The sequence below is a fragment of the Oryzias latipes genome, chromosome 14 (assembly GCF_002234675.1).
Source record: "Oryzias latipes chromosome 14, ASM223467v1".
Lineage (NCBI taxonomy): Eukaryota > Metazoa > Chordata > Actinopteri > Beloniformes > Adrianichthyidae > Oryzias > Oryzias latipes.
In genome coordinates, this window is record NC_019872.2 from 27,209,370 (window position 1) to 27,222,357 (window position 12,988).

The 12,988-nt window shown below is 40.0% G+C and overlaps 1 protein-coding gene across 1 annotated transcript in view; it reads right to left on the bottom strand.

Moving 5' to 3' along the window:
* LOC101168430 (F-BAR and double SH3 domains protein 2) overlaps positions 1-12,988 on the bottom strand; it is a 38,647-nt gene that overhangs the window by 22,079 nt on the left and 3,580 nt on the right. The window contains exon 3 of the mRNA XM_023962361.1: positions 7,912-7,957. Coding sequence (XP_023818129.1) covers positions 7,912-7,957 — 46 coding nt within the window. The remainder of the gene's footprint in view (positions 1-7,911; positions 7,958-12,988) is intronic.

The window sequence follows — 12,988 nt, forward strand, 5'->3', positions numbered from 1 at the left end:
TGCAAGATGCAAGCCACTCATAAGCCTCAAGAATAGGAAGGCTAGATTGGACTTTGCTAAAAAGCATCTAAAAAAGTTCTGGAAAAACATTCTTTGGACAGATGAAACCAAATCAGCCTCTACCAGAATGATGGCAAGAGAAAAGTATGGAGAAGGCGTAGAGAAGCTCCTGATCCAAAGCACACTACATCATCAGTAAAACACGGTGGAGGCAGTGTGATGGTCTGGGCGTGCATGGCTGCTAGTGGCACTGGGACACTAGTGTTTATTGATGACGTGACACAGGACAGAAGCAGCCTAATGAATTCTGAGGTGTTCAGAGACAAACTGTCTGCGCAGATCCAGGTGAATGCAGCCCTGTCTGCGCAGATCCAGGTGAATGCAGCTCTGTCTGCGCAGATCCAGGTCAATGCAGCCCTGTCTGCGCAGATCCAGGTGAATGCAGCCAAACTGATTGGGCGGCGTTTCATAATACAGATGGACAACGACCCAAAACATACAGCCAAAGCAACTCAGGAGTTTATTAAAGCAAAGAAGTGGAATATTCTGGAATGGCCAAGTCAGTCACCTGATCTTAACCCAATTGAGCAGCATTTCACTTGTTGAAGACTAAACTTCAGACAGAAAGGCCCACAAACAAACAGCAACTGTTTGCCGCTGCAGTAAAGGCCTGGCAGAGCATTCAGAAGGAGAAAACCCAGCATCTGGTGACGTCCATGAGTTCAAGACTTCAGGCTGTCATTGCCAACAAAGGCTTTTCAACCAAATATTAGTAATGACCATTTTGTTTTCAGTTATTTCATTTGTCCAATTACTTACCAGCCCATGAAAAGAAGGGATTGTGTTTAAAAAATGCTTTAGTTTTTCACATTTTTATGCAATCTTTTTGTTCAACCCATGGAATAAAAGCTGAAAGTCTGCACTTCAATGGCATCTGAGTTGTTTTATTTAGAATTCATTTTAATTTATTGTTACTTTTGAACGTTTCAAGTAATTTCAGTGAGCATTGTGGACTTTCTTTTTTTAACTGAGGGGTACCAACAATTTTGTCCACCACTGTATATTTGGCAAATTGAGCACAACGGAAATTGATTGACAAGGTCTACAGCTAATCAGTATACTGGACACAATCCTCTATAAAAAAAAAATGTAAGTCCAACAAACAGAATGACCACGAAAGATGAACAAAGACATAACGAGGGAACACTGGAAATAAAATATAAAACAAAACTATACATTCAGAGGTCTTTTTGCTCATCCTTCATTGGATCAGACCAGTATTTCCCAAACCTGGTCCTTGAGGCACACTGTCCCACATGTTTTCCATGATGCCCTGTTCATGTGGACCTGATTCAGGTCATCATCACGCTCTGCAGAGGACCATCGTCAAAGTGTTTGGCAGGGTTTGTAGGAAAAAAAATGCAGGACAGAGTTCCAGACTATAATTTAGTTGGAAAGTGTATGCTTAAACAAAATACAAAATATGCAAGCATGTACACAAAATATAAATGACAGTGATGTGAGGAAATGCAAAGAAGGCATAAGTATTCCCCAAAAAAGAAAGGAGATCTAGGGGTGTATTCAGACTGGAAAAGACATTTGGTTTAATTTGGTACGGATCGAGTTCTGAACCTTACGTTTGGTCAGTATTCAGACTGCCATCTGATTGGACATTCTGGTTTCGAACCAAATCTTGTAAACAAAACCACTTGACTAAAGATCTCTTCAGTCAATCTACTACTACGAGGGCGGGGCAAAGCAACCAGAGAAGGAATAATGGAACCAGTCCTCGTTGGGATCGTTCATTCAAGTTTTATATTTCACTGACCAATTCTGAACGTCTGTATCCACGCCAGGTAAAACACCTTTTAATTGTGTCTTTGGTCTGGCTGAGGCGTGCTGCAAGGCGGTTACTGAAGAAACGGCGACTAAAAAGGTACTTTGATAAGTGATTAAATAGATTGTCGGGAAAAGAGTGAGAATCAATGTGCATCGGGTTAAAAGTTGTGCTAATGAGCCTGCATTCATCTGAACACATTTCAATGAGTTGCTGCGTCTCCGTCTACGTCACATGACGGCCAGCTACGGTGGCCGTTTGGTTCGTTTGTTCCTCTCCGAGCACGGTGCTTATTCAGACTAAGGAAACTCAGAGCGAACCAAAGCTCAGTCCAGTTGGAAACGAACTGCGACCACCTCGAAAGATGGGTCCGAGAGCGGTTCCTGGTTCCGGACCAGGGTCCGCTTGGCTGTATTCAGATTGAAAATTTGTTCCGGATTATCGGGGGAAACCAACTCTGGTTCACTTTAAGCTAAACCAAATGTGTCCGGTCTGAATCCAATTTGGTTATTACCTTTTTTACATTTATCCTTTCTGAAACAACTAGACAACATAAAAAGAATTGAGAGAATAAACTATGTTTGGGTTCATAAAAACGTAAACATTTTGTAGAAAATGTTATTCTTTGAAAGACCCTTATTCCCCAATTGAAGAGCCAAAGCTTTATTCCTCTGATAAAACGGTTATTTTATCATCTGTTTAATGTGGTTGTTTGTCAACCTTCTCTGAGCCAATTTACACTTTATCCTTAAAAAATGCCAAGACTCATCCCCAACCGTAAATGTAAAAAGAATGAAACTATATTGGCTGTAATACAATATACAGTCATTTTCTATCAAAGTGTTTTGAAGAATAATCAAATGATCAGAAAGAAAAAAGTATTTTCTGATCTTTCATATTTCTACAGTCAGTGTGAAACCTGGGCCTGTTTGGATAAAAACAAATGGTTTCATTTTGTTTAATCAATTAGGTGAATTTGAAAAAATTCCCAAAATACACCTGACCATCTCTCACTAGTTAATGAAACACTGGTCTAATGTACAGACAGTACAAAAAAAAAAAACTTTTCCCACATCATCCAGAAAGACGCCCCTATAAAGAGTAAAACGTCTATCGTTCCCTTGTTGTGCAGTTGAAAGTGCACAACCCTCTGGTCTTCATCCTCCTGGTGCTGGAGCTTCACCGATGACAGACCGGCTCATTGTGGCCTCGGACACAGAGAGGGTCACAGAACTGGCCTGGTGGACTCGTCTGGACGGCGTGAGGGGAGGCGAGCAAAACTGCGGAGGAAGAGCCGCACAGAGGAGGACTTTTTCGCCGCTCCGTGTGACACGAATAACAATTTTCCACCAGCAGGTGTAGGAAACGCGGGAAAAGGCTCTTTGAGGGAAACATCTGAAAAGCTCGGATGGAACTGAAGCCAGCTGGCTGTTCCAGAGACGCTGACCCACTTTGACTCGATCGTACGGAGCGAGCCAGGACAGACTTTGAGTTTGCAGCAGTTAGACTGGAAGGAAATTGGTTTCTTTAAAAACAGAAAAGCAAACAAAAAAAATGCATTTTAATTGCATCTTTTTTTACATGTGAAATGGTTTACTTCTCTGGGGGGAAAAGCAGGTAATGATTAACAATCAACCAAGATAAGGAGAAGAAATGTTTCTCTTTAATAAGATTTTTTTTTTTTTTTGCTGCAAAAGACAAGAAAATGTCCCCATTGTGACGTAGAGTTTATCTATTCTATTCTATTGTATAAGGCATTCATTATTAACAGAAGGGACTTTGAGGTTTCTGCACAGATCAGGCTTCATTCTCTGCAGGAATCTCAGCATCTTCCTGATGCATGAAGCACAAACCAGGACTTGTGAGCGATGTTTGTTTATCCAGGACGTTCTGTCTGATCCAACTGAGACAATCTCCACGTTGGCTGTTCAAAAGAATAAAATCTAAGTTTTTTAAAGGTAAAATTTCTATTTTTAGTGATCCTGGAGAGCCTAAGAAAAATTCTCTTCTAGGCGGTTAAAATTCATTTGACTCTTTTTTTTTGTGTGTTTATGTTGGGTAGCAACACTAAACAGCAGCCAATGAATCAATAAAAAGAAAAGAATGAATAAACTGGAACTATCATTTGTCTCTCTTCTACGCATCAGTCTGCAGGCTGATCCAAGGCCTCATTTGTAAAACTGAGACCATGGCGTACATACGGCAAAATCCGAATGGAAACATTTTCAGATCTACAAAAGCTCAAGATGTCACACAGACATCTTCTTCTGTACACCAACGTATGGTCAACATGTGATGCCCTACAACTCCTTCACTTTGAACGCTTTAAACCTGAAATGCTTTTTTCAGGAAACCTCAGCTCAGACGTTTCACAACTGCTCACAACGTGCAGATGTGTGTTTGTGCGCCACAACTATTGTACACAATTATAAAGACCTTTATGTCTGCAATTCCAGAAACTGACACGGTTACAATGAAAGGAAAACATATTTTAGTCATAAACCAGACAAACACTGAGAGTCTTTAGTCCGTCTCCTTCTGTGGCGACGCAGTTTTAGCTATAAAGGCTGTTAATAATTTAACAGCCGAATTATAATATAAAAACATTATTGCGGCGTTTTGTAACACATTAAAGGAACAATATTAAAACATGTAAGGCTGTGGGTTCATTCCCCCGGTCACCTCTTCAGATTGAAACCTCTAAACCTCTACTCATGGATTATAATAATTCATTATATTACATTTATTTTCACTCACAAAAGAAAATTATGGAAGCATTTCTGTTGCATAATCAAAAATAAAATACAATACCAGAAATGCTTTTTCATTTTCAAAATAAAGCTGCGTTTATTTGACTCAAAAATAAAATGAAAAAGCATTTCTGTGAATCCATTTTAATTGTCAAATTAGATATTGCTAATTAAATTTTGCTAAACATTTACAAAAGAACTTTTCGAAAATGAAATGACAAAAATGCAATTTTCTTTATTATTTTAATTAAGTGACAAAAATGAGCTGTGTTGAAGAAGACAAAGAAAAAGCCGTTTGGTGGATAGATTTTTCTTTCTAATTTTGAGTCAACGGACCGACGTCATTTTGAAAATAAAAAAAAAAGCATTTCTGGTTTTGACTTTTATTTCTAATAATGCAACAGAAATGCTTCCATAGAAAATGTCCTCATGAAACAAATCCATGACCTTATGGCAGTGCTTCGCAATTATTTTTTGAAAGGCCCCCCCCTTGGAAAAAGAAAATGCCCCCCCCCCTCGCTGCAGTGACAATAAATAAGATCAGTCTCTATAAAAAATTGTGTAAGTATTACTAAAATTGTATCTTTTAAAATTAACAAAAGAAAAAAAGAAAAAGAAATCCACTTTCAACAAATATTAACTTTATTTTGTCACAGAAACTCTGTTCTAGTCTAAAACAGAAAATTAGCTTAAAGTGCCTGAAATAAAAAAATCTGTCAGTCCTTATTTAAAAGAGAAACATTTTGACCAACTGAACCATTTGAGGCTGAAAAAAAAAAATAATTCAATCACTAAATAATATTAAATGTAAATTGATCTGAAACATTAACACAGCAGAACCAATATATTTAACATTTTTAGTCTAAAGAAAAAGATAAAAACATTGTCCTGATTTTTTTTCTAAATGATGGATTATCTATTTATGATCTCATAAAGTGCAGCTGTTTTCCTGCATTACCTATATATGTCAAATACTGACACCAACTAAACCACAGGCAGACAAAGATACATTTATGGAAAATAAAGACACGTCATCAAAATGTCTACAATAGTTCATAAAGAATGACATTAGCATGAACTGAGGAATCTAGACTAGAGGAGTGTTTTTCATTCTTTTTGAGCCACGGAACACTTTAACCTTGACAAAAATCCAGCGGCACAACAGCATCCAAAACTTTAAAAAGGAGAAACTCATAGTCTGTATTGATCTAGAGCCCCTCTGCAATCTCACATGCATGTTTGTGATAATTGTGGCAGAAAAAGCTGGAAGTTGCAGCTGTATTTTCTAAAAGATATAATAAAAGTTAAGTTACAAGATTTTGATGTGTGTTCGTTGTGGTTTCAAGACGTTTAACAAGGAAGACTCACTTAGCTGTCACTTTAACCCAAAGCATCATGGGAGATACAGCGCAAACAGCCACCGAACACAGACAGACTCTCTTCTCTGAGTTTCATGGTTTTGTTCACTTTTTCCACGGTCTGACACCGGATTCTGTGGAAAGCTACACCACTAAAAACGAGCTTTAGCATGAATTTTTGTTGGAACTGAGAGACTTTACGAGCAGAATCAGAACAAGGAAGTGAAGACTTTAACCACTTCTGATTGGTCAGACTGATGACGTGTGATTAAGCCTCCAAGAATGATTGGTGGAGACAGTTAAAGACTGGAGACTTTACAGAAAACAGCTTTAGCTGCAGCAAAGTTGCGGTACCGTCATTCTTATCAAAATGTCTTTGATAGAATCAAATAAACACAAAGAAAAAAGTATTTTATGATATTTCATATTCCTAACTACTCAGTGTTTTATCAGGATCTGCTTGGATGAACACAGAGCTGATATCCTGGTGATGGTAAATGTTTTTAAATCAGTGAATGGGTAATTTACCACGGCACACCTGACCATCTCCCACGTGACAGGAGACAGGAGCAGCTGCAGGGACGGTAAATCACAGTTTCAGGCTCTTACAAACTCTGTGATATCACAGATTATAGGAAACCAATAGTGGACCGGATTTTTTTCCAAGCACTGAGCCGCCCCGTTAAATTTGCGCCCCGGGCAATTGCCTGTGCGTAAAACCGCTTCTACTGCGCGCCCCCCCCTGGCATCGCATCGGTGGCGCCCCACTATTTGAGAAGCACTGCCTTATGGTGACAAAAGTGCACACATATCACGTCTGTGAAGTTCTATTATTTTCTTTTTTTCTGCAGAAAACATGGCCGTTTGTGATCCACATTTCAAAGTTTTTCTTTTTAGAAACCAACATTGGGTTTTGCACATTTCCACCTGGTTTGCACATCGTTTCGTGTGTAAAGACTTAAGTAAATGAGGCTCCTGGACTGTGTGAAGTCGTCACAGTTTGTCAACCCTTTTGTTTCTTTGTTTTGTCTGCATTTTTGAGCGCTTCCACACGTGAAAAACAATCCTTGTTTTGTTTTTTAATGCAACAGACTGAAAGGTTCTTGTAGACCAGCAAACATCACTGCTAGCTAACCGTGATCAAGGCACAAAGCCAACAGGATCAATTAGAGCGTAAAACGTGAACGCAGCAGATCGCTGGTGAAAGCTCAGGTGGAAAACATTTTTCTCAAATCGTTGTGCGGCGAGTTTCATTCACATTCTGACACAGCATGAATATTTTATGTGGTGACAGGATAACCCGGACATAAATAATGCATTAAGGCGCGCGGTGTAGGCTTTTTTACTCCTGAGTTTCAGAACCCAACGTGTTGAAACACAAGAAACGGCGAAAAACTTAAAAAAGAAATCAGCGTCAACTCTTTTTAGCAAACTATGAACTGAAATTTGTTTAAATGTTTTGTTAGAACCCATATTCAGTACAATTCTGTCTCTCAAGCTGTGGATCAGCGACCACCCCACAGAACCTGCAATCGGTTTGAGTCCAAGTTTGTCCCGGCTGCTGCAGACTTTTCACAACAAACATCCACATCCCCGCGTCCTCACGAGCAAACGGACGCGTGAAGCTGCTCGGGGGGAAACTACAAACGTTGAAAGCGCTCTTAAAAGCTCCGCTGGACATTCCTCACATGACTGCAAAACCAGAAGATAGTCGGCGGGGTCGGGTTTTCACATCTTCAGCTGCAGCCCAGACAACAGTCGGGATGAAACCACTGCAGGAGTTCCTGCCGAATGCAAATGACAAGTCCTCCAAAGACCCACATCCTAAAGCCCACTTTTATCTGGCGTCTTTGGTTTGTTGACATGTGAGAAAAAAAAGAATGAGGCGTATTTCTGGGAGCATAAATGAGAGGGCGCCTCTGCTCACCAACATGGGGAGTGCGAAACAAAGATGGGACGTTCTTACCTGGGCGTAGTCTTTCTCCACGGCCACCCTCTTTAGGCTGAACGTCCTAAAGAAAAGAAATGTGGAGATACTTAGAACCAGATCTCATCTGAGTAAAAAACTTCTTTAGAAGCAACTTTTGAAAACATTTGTAGACGAGCGCCGTGCTTCCTGCAGATCTGCTTTAAGAATCAAAATGATCAGAAATTTTGTCTTTGTCTCTGTGCTTTTAAAGATTCACACGCACCTAGTAAATACATTTTTGAAAATAGTGAATTATTAATAATAAGAATTATGACATCACAGTGGGAGAAACAGTCAAAAAAAATGAATGGGGCCAAAATCTGTTACGTGGATGGGAACTTTTTTTTTTTTAAATCCCCTAATGAAACATAAACCCACATGTCGGGGGTCTCCAAAGGAAGTTATAACATTATTATGGGACCTAACAGGACATTGGACCAATCAGGACCCAACTTGGTGGCCGTTTTTGTGGCAAAGTGAGATTTGGCGATTTTCACAGTAAAACTTTTGATCTTGAACTTTCATACCAACACCATCTTGAATTTAATTCAAGAAAACGAAAAGCCTTTAGTACTTTCTACAAATGTAAACGTCGGCCAAAGACTTCATTCCATCGCCTCCTTTCCTTCTTTGAGCATAATTGGGGAAAAAAGTTAGTTTATCGATTTATCGAACGGCGATAGCATGGCGAGCTTGTAAAAGTGGCATTTCCCTTCTGCTAGCAACATTTTTACCAAAATATTGTGAAAATGTATTGCATAAATCCCTAGCTCAAGCTGAACGAAACCATATGACATGACCATATTAGGAAAGTGGGCGTGGCTAACAACAAACTCCATTTCCGAGAACATCTAAAAGTTTACTTTTGCAGATTCTTCTGAAAATTGCGTAGACCTGATGGTCACCCCCAGGCAACCTAGAATAAACTGGTTGCTATGGAGATAAAACCTAAAAAAAATGTAATGTTCAATTTATTTTAGCTGTGATCTTGTGCGTTACAAACAACTCTGTATTTTTAGGAAATTGGTATTTTTGTCTAATTTATTTGCTTTCGTTTCATCTTCTTTCACAGCCACTTTGCTTTATTTTAACCTTATTTTAATCTGTTTTTATCATTTTTTTTATATCTAACACTTGCTTTGCTTTAGCTGGTTTTCATACATTTTTCTGCGCTTTGGAACAAATTATTTGCTTCCAAATACGTTTTGTTAAAAAAAGAAGGAAAAAAAAAAACAGCTGAAGGATTTGGTGTCTCCATCAAAAGATAAATATTTACATTTATCATGCATCACATTTCATAATTTCCACATTATAACGTCTTTACCTTCACCAAAATACATCTTTTTTTCTTTTCTTTTTTAACGAAATATTGAGTCGTAAGCGTTTGGATGCACAAACAGGAATGCAGCCCTCAGATGTCTGGAGCATTCTTGGTTTTGAGCGGTCTCAAAAAAGAAAAGAAAAAAAGATAAAAAAGAGGAAAGCTTTTATCTTCTCTGCCGTCACTGCATCCTCTCTTCTGGTGCTTCATTTGCCAGTCACTAATGACACAGTCTGCTGGAAGTTTCACCCACTTTGATTTAGAGGATTTTCAGTGAAACGAGAGTGAAAAACTCTCAAGTGATTTTGAACAGAAGGATGCCATTTTCTGGTTCATAAATACAAAAAAAAATGGAGGAAAATGTTCTAAGCCTTGGCTTTTAACAGATCTTTGGAAACAGAATAATAACTAAAGCGAGGTGTGTCCAAAGACAGAAGACAGAGAGCGGTGTCCCGAGAAAACCTTTTACGCTGCAGGATCATTGCTAAGTCATTAAACGTGTCCGGACTCGGCTGCCGTGCTCCACCCCGACTCTAAAAACCCTCCGCTGCACTTCCTGGGACCCCCCCCTTCCTCTCCCCTCTTCCTCTCCTAAGCTAAAGCTGGCTCTAGCTTCCACTTCCGGACCTTTTCCGAAGCCCCCCGCACGATTCCAGTTTGCTGAATCATTTCTGATCCCTGATAAGCGAGGGACCCCAGAGCGAGCTGAGCGCCGTTCCTGTCCAGAGCCGGACCTTCCGGCCTCCCACAGCGAATGCTTCGGAGCAGCGGGAACATCTGGCAGCTCTCACTGACCTTCACTTCCAGCTGTTTGGAGCTCCAGAGCTCTGCCACCAACCACAGACAGGAAGCGGGGAGCCAAAAGGCTGTCAAGTCAAACCGACACTAAAGGCTCAAAACGCAACCACAGCCTTTGGCTTTTTAAGCTCCAACATGGCTGCAGCTGCCCCCACGTCTCTCTGGAGGGTGTTTACCCAACCTGATCTTCAAATTTAGGGACAAATCCATCTTGATTTTTGGATTTTAAGGGTCAAATGTTGTTCTTAAATGCCGGAAAAGCCTGTCAGACTTCAAGCAATCACAAAATGAAAGAAACAGGCAGAATCTGATATGTTTGAAGTAATGTTTCCCTGTTTTTACCCAATTCAGGATGCTTCAAAATGAATGTTCTGCTCTGAATTTAACAACAAAACTTCTAAACTCTGCAGTTTAACTTATGTTAAGTAAAAAGTCCAAAGCTCGCTGAATAAAATGAAGAGTTTTATTTATAAATAAAAGGCTCAATGTGCAAAATGCTTTTTCTTTAAAGACTCGCTCCAATGAAAATAGTGTTTTTAAGATGTTTTTCTGGCACTTTTTCATTATGGAGGACGTATATAAAGGAAATTAGGGTTTGCCTCAAAATATGATCAGAGTTTGGTCCACATCATGTTTCCTCAGACAGATGTGAAATTCAAGTGAACTCAGTGGGGGACCAGACCAGATCAATTCTCTTCTGCCTTAAAATGAGTCCCTGTCCTCATTTGCAAGTGAACCCTGGTGTGGTTCAGAACAGTGTGAATGTAAACAGAGCAGAAGAAAACTGCAAACACTGCCCCCAAAGGAGCAGCTGCAGCAACTGCGTGAAACTTTGGCGCCATTTCAAAAAGGAAGCTCTACCTCACTTCCAGGTCAACTGGGTTCTTGCGTCACTGACTCTACACGCCACTCATCAATTAAGCCTTCATTCTCAACCAACTTCTAAACTCTTCGTCTTCTTATTACAGCCGACCACAATCATATGTCTGCTTTAAATTCATGGACGTTTATCTCCCTACGCTGTAGTTGGTTTTGCCGGCCCTCCACCGCGCCATTCTGCACCTGAACCAATGCTATGTCGTGGACTGGCCTCAACCACCATTAGTGTCTAGGCTCCAGGGTTTAACCATCTATGGTCCAAGCTTACCAGACGTCATCTGCCCAGAGCCTTACCGCCAAAAGACTATGGACTATTTCATGCACACTTTTGTATCACTGATAAAACTTTATTGTTCCCCTTCCTAAGATCTCTCCTTATTGAAATAGTGTTTCTAGGAGCTTCAACGTGAAAACAGAAGTTGAGAAGATGTCACATTTATCGGCATTTGTCGCCCTTCAGGCGAACTATTCTAGCTTGAAGACAAGAAGGTTGAGTTTGAGGCCCCAAAAAAAGTCTACAAAGCTACAGAAGACATATAGTTTTAGCTGCTATTGTAAATGTCAGCCGTGCGCCAAATCTCTACACTGTTCAGCTGTTGTGTGTATTTATGTTTTCTTTGAAATATAACCGTTGTGGCATAAGCAAAGTCCGATTTTTCATTGCTGACTGCCCCAAAACCGAAACCAGACAGCTCTTTGTTTAGAAAGAACAATTTCCTGAATTCTCATTGTATCAAGAACGAACTCCAAAACTCTTTTCATATAAAAAAAAGGTTTGAACGAAAAAAAAAACAACCCAAAAACACAGCGTCAAATGCATTTGAAACCACTTCAGGATGACGTGGAAGGCACTGACAGGAATCTCGCTCAGCAGTGAAACGTCAGTTCAAACGTTTCAGCGTGCATACCAACATCTGCTTTTCAATGGGTTTCAGCAAAGTTATAAACACAAACATCTGCAAGCTCAGTCGTCGGCTCCTGGCATCTGTGCTCCGCGACAAAGCTGCAGGCGAAGATCTGCAGGCTGACACACATGTGCTCAACAGTCAAAACTGGCCGTTTGGGGATCTGTCCTTCTCACTTAAGCTTTAGTCACCTGCAGCCGTACGGACGCCGCGGGTTTTGGGGTTGTCCGGGTTCGTGGAGGGCCGTAGAGAGGAGTGGCCGCCTTTTAAGGTAAGGAGGTGTGCCTTACCGTTCCTTTGAGGATCGTACGGCCACCTCAACGGAACTTGAGAAGGCCGTACGATCTTGTAGTTCAAGTCCGTGTGATCATGCCACAATGTGCATTTGTGTTTCCAGTTGTGTCCAGTCAAAATAGACTGATGTTATTCCCAAATATCTATGTGCAGCCAAGATGAACATTTCAGCATTGACCGCACGGAGTTCGACTACATCGAAAGCTAAATGTTGTTAGCACGTGTTAGCCTAATCCTAACCCTTCTTCTGGCTCCAAAAGGCCAAGAATAAAGCACTGGCCGCACGGATTTGGAAAGTTATGAGCGAACAGGCACTTAATGATAATCATAATAATAATAACAGCACGTTCAGAATATCATCTCACTCTATGCCGCAGCTTTGTTTATTTAAAGGGGAACTATTTCTTTTTCTACGACCGTTTCTGGTATCTTAGACAGTTCTGTGCATGTCAAAATGATTTGTGTAGCATATGCAAATGTTTGTTATAACTGGATAAAGTTTTTCTGGGACCATCTACACAGATCAATTCGAATCCGATCTTTGATCCCATCAAAGATATTTTGCACATGTAACCACAGCTAATGTGATTAAAACATGTCACTAAAACCGAATTAAATGCAAAAGAAGTCTGACCAACTTCAACTTTTTTAATCCAAATAAAGACTCGCTCCAATGAATTAATGAGTTAATCGTCATCAATTTTAATGTCTTGATGACGATTAACGCAGGATTAACTTTACATTTTTTTTTAAATATCAAGTGTTCTTTGATCTTTATATACACGAACAAATATGATTTTTTTTTTTTTTATACACTGTATTTTATCCCATGAAGGGAAATTCTTTCTCCGCATTTGACCCATCCCCTTGGGGAGCG